This window comes from Ochotona princeps, chromosome 24 (assembly GCF_030435755.1).
Source record: "Ochotona princeps isolate mOchPri1 chromosome 24, mOchPri1.hap1, whole genome shotgun sequence".
Lineage (NCBI taxonomy): Eukaryota > Metazoa > Chordata > Mammalia > Lagomorpha > Ochotonidae > Ochotona > Ochotona princeps.
This window is the reverse complement of record NC_080855.1, coordinates 19,734,036-19,751,821: the sequence shown is the minus strand read 5'-3', so window position 1 is coordinate 19,751,821 and position 17,786 is coordinate 19,734,036. Positions and strand designations below refer to the sequence as shown.

The following is a 17,786-nucleotide window of genomic DNA, read 5'->3' as shown; positions in this document are numbered from 1 at the left end:
TTAAAAGCACACAGCTGGGAATCCAACACAGTAGCTCAGTTGGCTAATCCTCCCTTTGTAAGTGCTGGTATCCCAGAAGGGTGCCAGTTTATGTTCTGGCTACTCCACTTCCAGCTCGCTGCTTATGCCCTGTGAAAGCAGTAGAGGACGGCCCAAAGTCTTGAGGCCCTGAACCCATGTGAAAGGCCAAAAGAAGTGCCTGACTATTGGCTTCAGAATAGCTCAGCTCCAGCTGTTGTGACCATTTGGAGAGTGAATCAGTGGATGGAAGATCTTTCTGTGTCTCCTCTCTGTAAATCTGCCTTTCCACTGAAAATAAGTAAATCTTAAAAAAAAAAAAAACAAAAAAAAACAACCACGGCTTATGAAGTGGATTTTGCAGACAAACTGGGTTTGAATCCCACTTCTAATTCCATGTGCCCTTGGGCAAGTTGATCTCTCAGTTTCTACATGGTTAAAATGAGTAGCAGGGAGGTCACACTGGACACAAGTACTGCTGCGTACAGGGCTTACAATAACACCCTGCATGTGGCAAATGCTCCAGGACAAACACACACCCTGGACACACCAATGAACTAACATTATGACCATATGAAGCCATGATTTTGGTGCCCTGAGGGTTACTAATCATTCCAAATGCACACATTGAGCTGTGTCTTAATAGTCAGTGATATCTTTTGTATAAACAGTGAGTCCTTACAGTCCTCCACAGCTTGGCTAACGAAAAGCCTTCTCTTCCAATCAGTTTTAAATAATTCATACAGCCATACATTCTGACAACTACTCTTCATGGGCTTATTTGGTGTCAGGCGCTGTTCCAAGGTCTAGTACATTATTTTCCTTCATTTGCCTTGCACTCAGGCAGTGTGCAGAAGAGAGATGGAAATAACCACCTTATTGCAAACCTCAGTTTGGATGCTGCATTATTTGGCTGAAATGAGTGAACCACTGAAGCTCAGAATGATGGTTTCCCCTCTACCTTTCAGGAGCTGTTGGAATATGAAAAACATGCCATGTCTTGTGATTGGTCTTTGGTCACAGCCTGATCCATGATAGGGAGTTAGTACTTCTGGGTGCCGTGAGAGCAGAGCCTCCTTGCACTTGGCAGTGTTTGCAGCAAGGGTGTTTATGTATCCAGAAATAGGTTTTGAAATCATCTCTTGGCTACTTTCTGTAGAACATCCCACAGGAAGGTTGGGTAAATCTGTTGCACTGAAAACCATTTCAATGTGTGTATTCACAGCCTGAATTGTCGACTAGACGTATCCTCTTGATGTCAAAAAGGGCCAATCTGACTTAATAGGAGCACACCAGGGTTGGCATTTTCACACACCTTTCTCCTCAGAAAACAGTGTCAGTGTCCACCCACTGGCTCAGGCTAGAACTCCAGGTGCCAACTTTGTGTCTAATGCTCCTTCACCCACATGCAACCTACCACTAAGGGCTGCTGGCTCTTCAAATGAGAAGGGTTTCCACTACCTCCATCCTACCAAAGTTTTAAACTCCAACCACCCTCTGTGCTGGACTTTTCTGCATTCCTCCTAGCTGGCCTTCCTGCTCACAATCTCTTGAACATGGAGTGATTTGATGAAAATCCTGTCGGATCGTGCCACTTTCCTGTATAAGATTTCTTCATTGTCTTCTCTTGCTTTTTGGGGTGAACTTCTTACCCTAGCAAGTCCCATGTGGGGAGCTCCTCTCTCTGTTCCACTTAACATTTCCTCATCAGGCCAAGCTGTATACTGTTTCTCTTTTTTTGAAAAAGGAGAGAAGGACAGAGAGAATTTTCCAACCAGTGATTCACTTCCCAAGTGACCTCAACAGTCAGAGCTGGCCAGGCTGCAGGCAGGAAGCAGGAACTCCATTTGGGCCTTCCACCTGGGACATAGGGGCCCAAATAATTGGGCCATCTTCTGTTGCCTTCCCAGGCAGCTAGGACATGAACTGACACCCAGATAGGATGTTGACAGTTGTAGGTGGTGGCTTAACCTGCCAGTCCCAACATTGTCAACCATGTTTGCAGGAGAACAATTTATTAGCTCTGCAGGAAAACAACTGATTAAAAAGGACAGTGGAAATCCTGGTCAGTGTGAAGCCAAGGCCTTCTGCAATCCTGTTGGGAACACTCCAGGAGCGGTTAAAATAGAAATACACAGGGCAGGAACTCCATAATCTAAACCTGTTACCTTAGGTTTAGATAACAAATCAAGACAGAGGTATGGGAACTCCCTTAGCCTCAAGTCAACTACCTCTTGCTGTTTATATGTAAATTCCTCAAGCCCTCCTCCTACCTCATGCCTACCTGACCCTCAGTTTTTAAAAAAAATCTTGATACTGTTAAAACCTCTGGCTATGGACCATCAGTCAGCAGTCCCCGTGTATAATTATGGGCTCCATGAACCAAGTCTATCGCTGCAGGACAGTGAACACATGTTAAGTTCCTGCCAGTCTCTGGGACATCAGTCTGCTGTGCCCAGTGCCAGGAAAACCTGCTTTCCAGTGCTTGGCATAGTACCAACTTGTCATTTTTTTTGGTTCAGAGAGAAATTCCTGATCACTGTAGCTGAAGTGGTCTCTCACAAATATTTGCCACCCTGATTCTTCTTAGATACATATATATTGTGCACCTGCTGGAGTGGGTAGACTCTAGGGTAGGACCAGTGACACCATCTATGTTTGGCATGTCACTGGGTGATTTCTGGACCCTATTAAGTACAGATGGTTCTAACCATCTGCTTCTAACCAGAATACAGAAAAAGCAATGGGATGTGAATGACTACACGTAGTTATTACCTAAGAATGTGATAAGAAACTCTAAGAAACTTTCTCCTTTTAAGCCTTTGCAGATGAAAAGAGCTGCACTGTGAACGGCCACCTATCGAGGGGTTACATCAAGGAACTGAGGGCTCAGTCCTGCCACAAGCAAGGAACTGGGTGTTGCTTTTAAGAGTGTAAGTTTGGATGAGGATCCTTTCCTAAAGGCTCACTCTGGCCAACACTGTAGTTATGGCCTGACAAAGGGCCCCATCAGGCTGTGCCTGGGCTCCTAAAACAGAAACTGTGAGACAATAAATGTGTGTGTAAATTAAAGCCTTTATTTCTATGTACTATGGGGAAATAGCAGTTTTCTTGCCCAGTACATTGTAACTAGAGCTGGGACCTCTTGTGGGTGAATCTGAGAAAGCAGTTCGTGTGGGGAGAAGCAAGGATGAGAAATACCTACAGATATCACTTGAACATCTGAATCCATCAGTGCCTGACAGGCTACCCTTGGCTTTTGGGTTGGGTGAAATAAATCCCTCCTTTCACTATTTGTATTCCACGAATACCTTTTAAAATCAACTTTGAGTTTTGTCACTACCAGCTTAAAATCTATTGTCATCCACGATCTCCCACAGAACTGACAGAGAACCAATAAGCAGGCAGGCAGGCTGTGTGTGGCTGAGGGAAGGGAGGAGAGACAGTAAACCATCCAAATAGTTAATGAAATGTCACAGTAAACAAAACCACTGAAGTACAAATTTCATAGTATGCTTTATTTTTTTACTTTGCAGTCCCTTAACCATTTTTTAAAATAAATGTCTTAATAGATGTTCTTAAAAACAATGCAAAAGTATCAAGGGCAAATATATAAAAGATGAACAGGATTGAGTATGTAACAGTAACCGTGGAAACCAGGACTTTAAGATTTCTAGATTCTTGGCCACAAAGCTAAGTTTGGGCTCTATTTTCCAGCTATGAGAGGCTATTATTTCCAAAAGGTGCGATGTTTTCTTAATCAAAAGTGAACAGGGCAGAAGAGCTTGCTCTGTTTTGAATTACCCTCTACCTCTTGTTTTAAATGTTTTAAACCAAGTGACAAAAAATAAACAGCTTCCGCATTTCCAAACACAAAAGCAATCCTCTGTTGTCTTCTTGTGAGTCTGTGGACATAAGCCCCAAGGCTCTGACTCTTGGCCCAGATCCTTGTCAAAGTCAAGGCCACATACTTGAGTGGCAGATGGCAGACCACACAGGCCAAACTGGGCCGTTGCAGGATCCTACAAACACCAAGTGGAAAAGCCAGAGGACACATCTGAGGCATGTGTGACCACCCTGATAGCTTCTCTGAGTCATGATCCCTTGGAGTAAGCACGATCCAACAGCTTTCCTGAGATGTTTGGAAAGAGAGCTCTGGTTCTATCCAGTCGGTCACTCCTGGTAGACTCCCTTCAAGTCCACAGACTTCATAGCCAGCTGGCAGTTGCCCCTGGGGTTTTTCTGTGCCGGGGGTCTGTTTAGCAACAAGAGGAGACGGTTAGCTCTGGGGCCTCTTGAGAGCAGACAGAGCTGAATGTACAACATTCTTTGTGGCTTTGTTTCCAGCTGCTTCTTGCAACCACAGTATTTTGGGGGGTAACACCAATGTTACAGATGAGGGAACTGAGGCCACAGAAGGTTAAAATGACTGGGTTAGGAACAGGCTTATGGCTCATTCCCCCTGTTCTGATATGGATATTTTGTGTTTCCACAGTCATTAGTATCTTCACAACCCAATGAGAAAGCAGAGCGAGAAGTAGCTTCATTTTGCCAACAGGAAGAAGTTTAGTGGTTTGTTCCAGGTCACACCACTGGAAAACGGCAGATTGGGACTCAGGTCCCTATCTTCAGATCGGTTGTTGACAGCTCCAGTGGAAGGGAGGCGGAAGGTAAAGGAAGAAAAACACTTCTGTCTTAGTCCCTGTGACTGTAGATTTCAGGAGGCCGTGAGAGGGAAGGAAGGCAGTGCTATGAACAGGAACTTAACTGGATCTATGGATTTTCCCTAAACTTGAGTTTTGCTACCACTGACACATCCCATTGTGACAAACAACAGCACACACTGGAGTCTGGCCAGCTGGGACACATAAGCAGGGATTTTCTCCTTGTGAGTCTGTAGGGAAGACGTGTAAGCTGAACACTCCCAGCCTAGAGCTTCCTCTGCCAAAGTCCTAACCGATGAAGTATGCTGTGGGAGAGTGGGGTGTTTTGCTAGGGAAGACTTCACATGCCAGTAAAAAGGAGCTGATTCAGTTAGCAAGCACTCCTTTCTGCCCCCCAATCCCCCTCTTCAGCCGGCCTGGGACACTGGGGCACTTGGGGTTACAGCAGCTATCTTACCGCCATGAGGGGAAAAAATAATGGGTCAAGGGTGGAAACACAGAGAGGCTCAAGGTGCCTTGGACAGACATGCATCCACCTGGGCTGTCATCAACTTTCCGTTAGGTAGTAATGGTAAATTCCTATTTAGGCTACTATTTATTTCTGTGCAAAAAATAGTTTAAAAATATTTACACACATTTTTTTTTCATAATACATGTTCTCTGAAACTTTGAAGACTCTTCGCTATAGTGATCCAGACATTTAAACATCAGATTACATTTCTTCCATCTAAACTAACTTTCTACATTGACCAACTTTCTTCCACTCCATCCTAGTTTCCAGTCTCTGGTGAACATTATTCTGTTCTCTATTTGTTTAAGATTGTCTTTGTCAGACACCATAAATGAGTGAGATCATGCAATACGTGTCTTTATGTGCCCAGGATATTTCATGAAACATAAGGTTCTCAAGATTTATCCATGTAGTCATAAATAATAGAATCTCATCCATTTTTACGCATGAATGCTGTTTCATTGTATGTATACACATTTTCTTTGTCCATTTATATACTGATAGACACATTGATTCCGTCACTTGGCTATTATGAATAGAGCCAGAATAAATACAGGAGTGTAGATGCCTCTTTGATAATATGATTTAATTTCTTTTGGATATAGATATCTCCCCAGTAGTGGGATTGTGGGGTCCTATGGTAGTTCTGTTTTTAATTTCTTAAAGAACCCTCATATTTTTCTCTATAGTAGCCATACTAAAAACACGTTAAGTTGACTTGTGGAAGTTAAAAGGCCATCTTCCTGAAGGAATCAATAATAATTACTTCATGGAATCGCTATGACTATGAAATGAGTTGTGTGTGTGTGACAGATGATGACAGCAATAGTTTGCTTGATAGTCCCTGTAAATTCCCATTTAATGTCTGACATTATGAACTATCAGAAATATCTACCACTTACAATTTTGCTTCAAGACATTGTGGAGAGGGGGAGGCTTAGGGGATTATCAGTGAAAACTCCCCCATGGGGTAGGCATTTGGCATAATGGCAAAAATGCTACTTAAAATGCCTGCGTCTCTTTTATCAGAGTGCCTTGGTTCGAAACCTTGCTCTGCTCTGGACTCCAGCTTCTTATTTACATATGCCCAAGAAGGCAGCAAGTAACACCAAGTTCTCGGGTCCCTGCTAATTATGTAGGATACCTAGTTTCTGGCTCCCAACTTGAGCCTGGGCCAGCTCTGGTTGGGCATTTAGGGAAGAAAGTGGTGGACAGGAGATCTCTAGTCTATTCGTTTCACTGTTTTACAAACAGACAAAATACATAATTTGAAAATTATGATAAAGCATTCCATTGACATATATTTACCTGGGAGAAAACCAGAACCCGATGAGGCTGGAAATCACCACGTAGGACATTATGGCTGCCCCTGACACAATGAGCGACACGAAGCCCAAGCCACAGAGGACACAGAGCAGTGAGAGGCCACCCACAGAGATGACCAGTCCTAAGACAGAACATAGCAGAAGAAGCATTCATTTATAGCAAGCTGAAAAGTGGTAGACCCAGAATAATGTGTCTACGACAATGATAATGCTCTTATGTTCTTTAGTGAGGAGATTTCACCACGCCAGTGGGCATTTGCATTGTTAACAACTGCCTGGCCCTTCAGCTTCCGCCAGTCCCACCATCCCTACATTGTATCATACTGGGTGTTTTGATAATTTTTATTACCTGTCAAATCTGATAAATGACTTGTCCAAAAGACATGCCAGTGGACGTAAAATTCTAACAGACTCCAGGGTCCAGTGTTAACTACCCTGACAGACTGTCTTGTGTGACTTTTGATAAGAACAAAAAGCTTTGACAAGAGTGGCAGATGCCCAATAAATACTGTCCTCCCAACTGAGTCATTTTTCAAACAGGTAAGTAACCAAGCAGCATACCTTCCAGTAATATGACTCCCACAAGAGCAGCTAAGAAGGTCAACACCACGAAGAAGAGGAAGAACCCAACAGGAAGGGCTGACATAACAATGAATACTAGCAAGGTGAGGGTCAGGAAAGGATGTCTGTCCAAGTACTGAGCCACTGGAGACTTCATGAAGGACACCACCTGTGGGCAAAGGATAAAGAGACCAGATTGAGTGCTATGCCTGAATCCCAGGTTGAAAGCACCCACTCCAACTGCAGGCAGCACAAAGAAGTCATCAAGGTGGAAGGCTAGTCTCTAGCAGACGCCTCCCAAAACTTGAGTCAACTGAGGCAGCTATTTAAGCCAGTGTGGACAGGGTAGATCTGAGAGCCAAGTTACTAACCTCAAGCCTTGTGAAGAAAAAAACAAAAACAGATCAGATTCCTACTCAACATGGCCCTCTTCACAGTACACATGTGCAGTGATGAAACAAACAATTTGCCTTCTACTACACAGCAGAGCTTTTCACAGTTGAAGTCAAGGAGGCACAAAGAACTTAAGTCTTCACGACTCCGCATCACTTGTTGGAAATGCAGAAGCTCTGGCTCTGCCCTAGACCTACCGACCCTGATTTAGCTGATCCCAGCTGACCTGTTACATGCACTAGTTTAAGAATGAAGAAGGGACCAGCGTTGTGGCACAGTGGATTTAAGCTGCCACTTGTATCATGGACATCCTTCTAGGCCCCATGCCTTCTCTCCCCTCAGCAGCAACATTCTGAACCTTGTTCCCTTGACAGTTTCTGGCATTCCAGAACCCTCTTCCTTCAAAACTGATATTTCCTACTTCTTATTCCTTAATGCCTTATAGACCAGCAGCCAAAACGAAGACATACAACAATCACAGGTGTCATTGCTGAACACATTTGCTTCCTAGAAACCGGTGTTCATCCAAGATGATTCAAGTGATGTGAATTTCAGGACAAGCTGAAAACAGGAAAATTCTGTGGCTCATGGTGATGGCAGCCAAAGCACAAGGCTCACCCTGGGTTAACAGAAGCCACAGCCATCTGACTTGGGACTTCTTCTCTGCCTCCTAGGAGGATCTCTGAAAGCATGACAAACCTCACCTCCTGCCAGGCCACAAAATGGCATAAAGCCCACTGGCTACACTGCCACCAATACTCTACTGTGACAGAACGTCACCTACATTTTGCTGTTTCATTTCCACAGCCAGAGGTGAGTGTATTAGGTATGATGCTGAAGCTGGGGCTGCCCAGCTTGGACACTCCATTTTCACTACCTAAGGAGATCATACCAACTGAGACTGGCTGGTAAGAGGGCAGAGTGGATGTGGTGGTGGCCACACAGGACACAGGACGGCTCCTCAAGCTGCTCCAGGTTGTCCTGAGTACTGGTCAGTTCTGTTCCATGCCTATTTCCTGTATAACAGGCATACTGAACTGTTCTTACTTTTACAATCAAAAGAGCCCCAGACAGCACAAGGGGAGGGAGTCAGTGGGTATTCCAGGTAAGGGAAGGACACGGTAATGCAAACTGTGTGGCAAGATGGGCAAGATGGGCCACTGAGAGTGGCAGGCCTAAGGATTTACACGTGCATTGCGCAGCACTGTGGCCACATATGGCCATGCAGCCCTGAGACATTGCTTGTCTGAATAATGCCTGGATTTTCCAGCAATTTTAAGTTTTGGAACTGATCCTTGATTCAGTCATTGGACAATTTTTAAAGCACATTTCAAAAAGGCTGAGTATACAAATCTACTCTTTTCAACCGAAAATTTTATAAAATCTGAACAGAGAAAGTATTTCCAATGGAAAATGACATCCCAGTTGAGAGGTGTTGGAAGTGTATAAACAATATACACAGATACATAGCAGGTGAATAGATGGACAGATACACATAGATAGATATAGGAATGACAAACTTAGGGTGGTGCAGAGATGAAGAGGATGGGGAGATGTGAAATGAAAGCATAACAACTAAAGAAAAATGCTTTTCATAAGGAAATTTCACATTAGGAATCTGCTAGTAAAGGCAAGATTTTTCTTCCACACACAGTCTTTTAGGAATCTATTTTTGTTCTTAAGCCTCTTGTTAGCTCCACAACTCCAAAATTGACAATTCTTCAGCATGCAGGGACCATTTTAAGGTGCAGACAGGTAAACTGGACAACTGTCTTTTCCCAGACAACAAACATCACCTCACTCGGCTGGCCCGCCACACGTCAGGGGAAGACACATTTCAGCCATGTCCAACAAAAACAGAGAGCATTCATTAAACACTCAAGTGCTCAGCACTGGTTCAAGGGCTTTCCATGTACTTCCTCATGTATTTCTGCTCACAGTGCTGTGAGACAGGTAAGGAAGAACAACTTAACGTTAGTTAAATCCAGAACATTGTAATTAGCTTTCCATTCTCATGGCGACAGAGCTGGGACACAATGGGAGGAAGCGGGAGGGCTTATTTTTCGGGAACACTCTGTAATTTTCAGTGCCTATCTTGGAAACAGCCACAGGTTTCCCAGCCTAGGCTTTCCTGACACAGAGCCTCACTGAAGAACCCAGAAATGCAGGTCAGACGTCATGTGCCTGGCTCTGTGTTACAAGCCTTTCTCACAAAGCAGCATACATAATCCTCACTACAGGTTTATGAGCCTGGCATTGCTTATTTTGGAAAAGAGGAGGAGCAAGTTCAACGAGCCAGAGCCAGACTTGATCTGTCCAAGGTCAAAGATGGTTGATTTGTAAACCACAAGTCCTCCTTGGAGAGGACCCAAAGGATGGACAATGGAGACAGTATCAGTGGATATGAAGCCTCTACCTCTACACAGAAGCTGGACATACGCTCAGGTGTCACAATGCATAAGACGGTCAGTGATTCTGTTCCCTGGAACCTGAGGGGGAACGAGGAGTTGAGAATCATTTACAGCCACTGCTCACAGACAAGTCAAAGGTGCTGCAGGATGGCTTCTCCCAGATTACAGTCTCTGGAGCCCTCTAGCATGGGATTCAGGGGTGGCACAGAGGTGATGGGGATATGTTCAAAACCATCCTTTGTGGCAGAAGAGGTCTGCAGTAGACAAAACTATTTTGTCACAGATAATGCACACCAGGAGACATCGTTGGTGTTTACCTGCCCAGCCCATGCTCCATCTCTCCTCCCTTCCCCATGGTAGGGGTAGGCCTCTGAGTCATGCTCATATCAACAGAGCCATGTGAGTGGAAACATCAGAGACGCCAGATTGCAGAGACAGGAAAGCAAAGCAGATGCACAAGAGAAACAACAGTGTGAATGAAGCCAGACAGCCAAGAGAAGGCATGTTAAGAATACCTCTGACTCCATTCACCTACCAGATCCTGCTTCAATTCCTTCTCTTAAGCCATGGCCAGCTTTACTTCCTACCGTGGGTTTCAAACTCAGCCTTGCATTTCCAAAAAGTCCTAGGTTTCCTTATGTTTGTATTTCTTGATCTATTTTGAGCATGTCTCCCTCAGTCCAAAAGTAAGTCAACTGAGACTGGGCAGAGAGGGGAGGAGGGATGGCATTGTGGTATAGCACAGTAAGCCTGCTCTTATGATGCCAGCAATCCCGCATGGGTGCTGTTTTGAGATCCAACTGTTCTGCTTACAATCCAGCTCCCTGCTAATGAGCTTGGGAAAGCAGCAGAAGACAGTCCAAGTGGTTGGGCCCCTGCACACACGTGGGAAATCCAAAAGAAGTTGCTGCCTCCTGGCTCCAACCTGGCCCAGCCCTGTTCATTACAGCCTCTTGTGAGTGAACATATAAAAAATAATTCTCTTTCTCTGTCTCTCTGTCTCTCTCTGCAGCTCTTTCAAGCAAGTAAAAAATAAATCTTTAAAAGATATATTTAAGACTTGGACAAGTTTCAGAGGCTACGTGAAAGAGATGATGGGACTGTTTCATATGCTCCACCTGGAAATCCACCTGTTGTCATCTGCAGACCAGAGAACATACATCTGATTTTTCCAGACACAGGTAAATTAGGGTATGCCAACCTGATGCACCATACTAATAGAAAGATCTTCCATCTGCTGGTTCATTCCCCAACTGCCCACAATGGCTGGAGCTGAGCTGATCCAAAGCTATGAGCCAGGAGCTTTTTCTGAGTCTCCCTTACAGGTGCAGGGTCTCAAGGCCTTGGGCTATCCTCTACTGCTTCCCAGGTCACAAACAGGGAGCTGGATAGGAAGTGGAGCAGCCAGGACACAGAACCAGCACCCATATGGGATCCTGGCATACGCAAGGTGAGGATTTAGCCACTAGGCTATTGCTCCAGGTCCTAAAATATTTTGAATGTTCTACCTTAGGAATATCTAAGGAACATGAGGTGTTAATACAACTGATCATTCTATCATTCTGAGAGTTGGCTGGCCTACTGGTTTTCTAGCCCAAAATCTATTCCAATGAACATGGCTGGGGATCTGAAACGAAGGTGTGAGGACACACTAAGGTTCATGTGCTTTGAAATTCCCACCTAAGGAGGTAGGTGTGAATATTATCACAGGCAGGCACTTCAGATGTCAGGAATGCCCAGTACACCATTTGGCATGTAGAAAGGTGCTCAGTCAATTGTTAACAATTATTAATGGATATAACACATCCCATTTATTCCTGAAGCTCATATTTGTGAATGTACCAACTTGCTAAACTGATCTCTAATTCCCAAATTAATATGTGTGGCATTTCTAGATCATAAGACATGTATTAAGGCAGCAAGAAAAAAAGTGAGTCATTTAACATGTACATTCCTAATTGAGATCAAACAAGGTGACAATCTGAGATTTGGCTTCAGTTCATTAAACAAATGTCCTTGCCACGGTCAATTTGGTGCTGCATTTTGCACATTTTTGTGCTTTTGCTTCATTGTTTCACTCATCCCCAATTGAAATAATGGGGGCAGTGTCCTAGTGTTACTGAGCCTCAGGCTGTGATGTGCTCCACGGAGAAAGTACACATGCCAGACAAACTTTGTTCCAGGCACAACTCAAAGTGCTGTCAGTCCCAAGCTCTATGGTGATGGCCACAAACACACGCCAAGGAATCCTTAAACAGAAATGCACATACAATAAGGCTGATTGAGGGATGGCCAAGGACTAAATCTGATGTTTCCATCTGGGAAATGGGATTGGAGATTTGCTTCTTGCAGTGACTTTATAGAAGGTAACTACTACAAGGACTGAAAAATCAACTCTTATGAAAAGGGCTCAGGGACCTTGCCTAATAAGCTAACTTTTGAACCTCAGCCAGCTGACTAAAAAGCTACATGTACAATCTAAAAATAGGTTGGTAAACCCACAGAGAGTGCCAAATGGGTTCTGGAGTGAGCCCAGAGGAGGTCTCCGGAGAGTTGATTACTCTGGATTGTAGAGTAATCTGGAGTAGACTTTAGTGCTGTCCAGAACAAAACCACATCACATTAACAGTTCATATTGTTATATATATAAATGCACTTTCATGGGTATATCACATAGCAAAAGAAAAAAAAAAGTCTAGAAAAACAGACATCGAATGTTAGTAGTACTACCTCTGAAACCCATTTTTCCTGCAGACAAAATACTGAAATGCAGATAGAGGAAATTACACAGATAAATTGGCCAGAAGGCAGAAAACACTAACTTAAGTCCAGCTGTAAACTGACAAGACAAGCTACTGGGTATCTGAAAAGTGGCTAGTTTGTACTAAAATATACTGGTAGTGCAAAACATACAATGGATTTCAAAGAGTACCAAAAAAAGAATGTAAAATATCCCAAAGGGTTTTTTCCCCATTATTTTTTTTTACAATGACTACAAGTTGAAATGACATTTTGGATATGGTAGCTTGACTAAAACATTATTAAAATTAATTCCCCCTGCTTCTTCTCACATGTTACATGTGGCTCTCTGCAAATTTTAAGACATATACAGTGCACATCATGTCTGTGATTTCTAGTGGAACACCAGAGTTATGGTGTTCAATGTAACAAGTAAGCTAAAATTTACAGCAAGACAAGGAAAGGATGCTTTCAGCGGCAAAGAACGAGACTAGCCTCAGCTAAAGAACTTCATTTGCCTATGCCAGTGGTCATTCAACACTTTTGGCCAATGAGGGATGTAATCAGAAAAACAGTTATGTTAGGAAGTCTCCTTAAATTGGAGGTAGCTGGCAAATATTTTTTCCTCTACTGCTTCATTTTTTTTTTTTACTCATTCATTCTTACTTCCTGGAATATGAATACAATGGCTGATGTTTCAGCAATCTTGGACAATGAATTTGAAAGTTACCACTTAGGGTAAGATAGGTGAGTCAAAAAGATTGCTGACATACCTTCAAATTTCTTCTACTTGGGAAAGAAGTTACTTCCTATCTTGCTTATATTCATGTTAGTTGGGGGATTTTCCATTATATATGATGACTGGACACTGACCTTTGAGTTATTCTTGATGGACTCCGCCAGCAAAGACAGCTTCCTCTGTAACTCTTCTAAGTCCTTTGAGATACTCGGGGGCTCTTTTTTCACCATCCTGAAGCTTACTTCAAATGTCTTTCTGAGGAATAAGTTTCCTCTCAGAAAATTCTCCAGCAGAGTGCACAGTCCAATCCCTCATGCCGCTCCGCTGCTTTCTGTCACTGAAGAAAACAACGAAGTTATTTAACCATCAAAGATCTCCACCCAAGTGGTTCAACAAGAACTTCTCACACCCTGAGGGAGGGCATACAGATGGAGAGTAACTTGGAAACAGTTATTGAAATTACAAATTGCATACACTTTGAACCCAACAATTTATTTTCTAGAAACCTGAAGGAAATAATCAAACAGGTCTATAAGAATGTAGCCAAAGAAGACACAATACATTCCTGTTTGTAACAACCAGCAAAACCTGGGGAAGAAGCTCAGTGAAGTGCAGTAACAAATTGGCTACATCATGGTAAATTCAGTCAATAAAATTACGTCCACGATACATTTTTGAAAAATAATATAAAAATATTCCAATGTGTTACAAAAAGAAAGCCAAGAAAGCTGAGCATACTATTTCAAGTCACACTGCTTTTTGAAAAAGAAAAGAAAAAAAGGCCTTCCTAGGAAGACAATGATCCAATGATTCTGGTCCACTTCTCTTCATTGCTTACTACCCATACTGTACAGGTTGGCTCCCAACCACACCATGTCCTAAATTGATCTCTATTTACCAGTAACAAGACCAGTGCCTTTGGGGAAAAGACCTTGAGACCGTTATCTTCTGTGATGGAAGAGCCTGGAATTTCTGGATTTGTCCCAATTTCTTGTAAATTTTATTGATTTTTAATAAAGGCAAATGGCAAAATAGTTTTTTGATCCATGTATTTATGCCAAAAAATCATGTTTATTTTATGGTTCCCAGAACAACAAACACATTAGATATTGTTTCCATTCCTCACTTAGAATTGATCTGACCTGTAACACAAATGCCTTCCGGATTCTGTCACAGTGGCCAAAATTAACTGAGATCCTCACATGTACTGACCATCCTGACCATCCTACATGCTAATGTGGTGAGTTACAAAGGGGGAGATTTCACAACTAATAACTACACGGTCTGGCAGGCTAATAAAAGCACATTTTAAGGGCTCCAGCTAGGTCGCTGCTGGCCTAGACCTAGTATATGGGATTGTTCCCCTAATCTCACGCCTGCAGAAACACGCCCAATTTCCTTGCCAGTCTCCTTTGCCCTGGGAAAACCCAAGTGGCCCATCCAGACCGGTTTGGGGAGTCTGAAAGAGGCGAGCGTGGGGGGAATGCTACCAGCACACATGCTGTCAGGTGCATCTACCTGGCCACCACCTCCCAGACCCCTCGTCCTGTCATCCGCTCGTGGCAGGGGCCTCCCAGGGCACCATGCAGTCTTTGGAGGAGGTCAGAGGCCTTCTCCGCGACTTGCCACGCCAGCCCTAGCAATTTCCAAGGCTTCAAAGCACCACTCGGCTCTGGAGACCCCAGCCTCCGGGGCAAACGGCTACCATGGAACGCTGCAGCCAAAGGAGAGGGAAGAGGGGCGGGTCGCATCTTTGGTTGGGGGAAGGGCCCCTAGAGCCCACCCTGGCCACTCCCCTTTCCCATTTGGGCCCCTTTTATCTTAGTCTTCAGAGACCGAGAGTGGAGGGCATCCACGGGAGGAGGAAGAGGATGTGGATCTGGGCGCCGTGTCTGAGGAGCCACGGAAGCCGAGAAACAGAGCCTCTGAGAGTAATTCGAGCCTTTTGCACTTGCAGCTTCCCCCTCGGCAGCGGTTCGCTGAGGGAAGACGGCACCCATTTTCACTACAACTCAGGAGCAGGTTCGACTTGACGCCATCCCCACCAGGCTTCTCAAAGAAGGCGCAGGGTCTCGAGGGGAGGAGGACAGCGTGGGGCTGACCACTCTTTCACCAAACTAGGAGCGGGAGTGTGTATGAAGCGGAGGGCGGCTGGCACGCACTCTGCTTGCTCCGCCGGTAGACTGACTGGACAAGAGATGCCCCGTGGTGCTGCTACCCCAGGGCCCCGTCCACACGCAAGAGCCGCCGCCCCCCGCGCCCCTCCACGAGTGCCCCCCGCGAGCCAGAGGGTCTCTGCAGCCGGGAGCACCCTGGAGCCCACGGCCCCCCGAGCTTCAAACGCTCACCTGGTCCCTCGGCCCGGCTGCCCCTACCACGCCTGTAGGGGGAGCGAAAGGAGGCGGGAGGCGGGAAGAGAAGGAGGAAGAACATTAGCCGCGTCCCCGCCCCTCGGCGCGCGCACCGCCCTCGGCTCCGCCCTGGCTCGCACCCCGGAAGGTGGGCGCGGGCTGCTGCGCGGCGGCGTCCCGGGTCTTTGCGAGGCGCGCCGGTTCTTGTTCCGAGCTGGGGGTTTGCCTCAAGGCGTCCCGGAGAAGTTTACGGCTGAGGAAACCGAGGCTCCAAGAGCGCCGCCTCCTGCGCTTTGAGCTTGGAGTGAGGGTGCTCGGACCACCTCAGAGACGAGTGGCCGCTGAGAATGGGTTTTCGAGGAAACTTAGGGCTTCCCCTCCTAAATACCCGCAGGCAGCTGTTCTGGAAGCGACTCTGGAGCTCCCGGCGCACATGATGAGGTACCACCTTGACTGGAAGTCTTTAGTCTTTCCTTCTCAAGTGATGAGTTACAGAGCTCTGGAAATGGGTTTGGTTAGTCTTCTCCATTTTTTATTTATTTATTTATTTTTAAAAGCGTAAAGTGACAGGGAGGAAAAGCTGTAAACAAATGTCACACTTGCTGGTTCCCTCCACAAATGCCAGATGCCGGCAACAGCCAGGATTAGGCCTAGCCAAAGCTAGGAGCCAGCATCCCCATGGAGTTCCAAGTACTTGGGTCATTGTCTGTGACCTTCCAGATACAACAGCAGAAATGCTGGACCGAAAGTGCAGAGCATCATGGGCAGAACTCAAACCAAGCACTCATAAGTGGGAGGTAGGTGTCCCGAAGGGCACTTTGACCCACCACACCACAATGGGTGCTCCCAACATCTCCCTTTTACAGATGGTTAAGTCGCCAGCCAGAGAGGTGTCATAAATAAATGCAAATTACTTGGAATAGCATCTTGTTTCCTGGACCCAAATCGAGTCCTTAAGAGCAGACTTTCTCAAAATGGGGACAATTGACATTTTGGAGGTGTTAATTGTGTTACTTCTTGACTGTCCTATACATTGTAGGCTGTTCTAACAGTGTCTCTGGCTTTTACCCATTACATACCAGGACAACCCCCCACCACACACACACCCCGGAAGCTGTAACAAAAATGTCTCCAAATATTGCCACATGCACCATTGGGGAGACAGTTGGCCCCTGTTAAAACAAACACTGCCAGAAGGCATGCTGGGGAAGACCAGGGCTGAGGGTTCAGCTTTCCTGGGTGCCGACCCCATGGCTGACTCTTGGTCTCTGACCTGGACAGTTACTTCTCTTGAGTCCTGGTTTCTTCTGTGAAATGGAGACAAAAGAGCCTGCATTGTGGAACAGTGGGTTAAGCTGCCCCCTGTACCAGCATGCTACCTAAACATCTGTTTGAGTCCCAGCTGCCTGCCTGCCTTGTGATCCAGCTCCTTGCTAGTGACATAAGAAAGCAGTAGAAGATGGCTCAAGGTCTTGGACCTCTGCCACACACAGTGGAGTCTTGGATGGAGTTCCAGGCTCCTCGCTTCACCATTGTGGTCATTTGGGGAATGAATGTGTGGATGGGAGCACGTGTTGCCTGTCTTTCCCTTTCCACCCCTGAGTAATTCTGCCTCTCAAATCTTCAACAACGACAAAAAGCAAACCTGGGACAGAGATAAGTTCAAGGGCTTGTTACTACTTGGGCACTTTCTATGTGCCTTGTTGGCCTTCCCCTTCTTTGTGGTCTGTGTCCATAACAACCTGAAGAACAATTCTAGGTGAAGAGTAACAGTCGCTGGGTTAATAATGAAGACTGTTACAGTTACCTATAGGACACATGTAGGAATGCAAAAATATTTGTGCTATTATTCTGCAACCCAGTAGTTCTAGAGATAATCAGGATGGTGGATAGAGAAGTAAGCTTGAGGTGATGGTGGTGTTGAGAAGGAGGAGGAAGAATAGGATAAATTGAGGGAGGGCACCTAAGTGGAGAAAGGATAATATAAACAGATGAGTTCCCCTAAATACTTTTTTTTAAAAAGATGTATTACTTATTTATTTGAATGGCAGAGTTACAGAGAGAGGGGGACAGG

The 17,786-nt window shown here is 45.1% G+C and overlaps 1 protein-coding gene across 4 annotated transcripts; it reads right to left on the bottom strand.

The window, feature by feature from the left end:
* Window positions 1-3,966: 3,966 nt before the first annotated feature.
* LDAF1 (lipid droplet assembly factor 1) lies at window positions 3,967-15,871 on the bottom strand. Of its 4 annotated transcripts, none has more exons than XM_004587098.3 (5): window positions 15,710-15,867; window positions 13,496-13,698; window positions 7,080-7,248; window positions 6,502-6,640; window positions 3,967-4,273 (listed from the first exon to the last, which is right to left on the bottom strand). In XM_004587098.3, the coding sequence occupies exons 2-5, from the start codon at window positions 13,589-13,591 to the stop codon at window positions 4,192-4,194; spliced, it is 486 nt and encodes a 161-aa protein (XP_004587155.2). In that variant the 5' UTR covers window positions 13,592-13,698; window positions 15,710-15,867; the 3' UTR covers window positions 3,967-4,191. The 4 variants fall into 4 exon arrangements, with proteins under 4 accessions (XP_004587155.2, XP_058536598.1, XP_058536599.1 ...); XM_058680615.1 differs by having other exon boundaries at window positions 13,496-13,685; window positions 15,710-15,792; XM_058680616.1 differs by lacking the exon at window positions 3,967-4,273 and adding an exon at window positions 4,280-4,610 and having other exon boundaries at window positions 15,710-15,871.
* Between the last annotated feature and the right edge of the window lie 1,915 nt (window positions 15,872-17,786).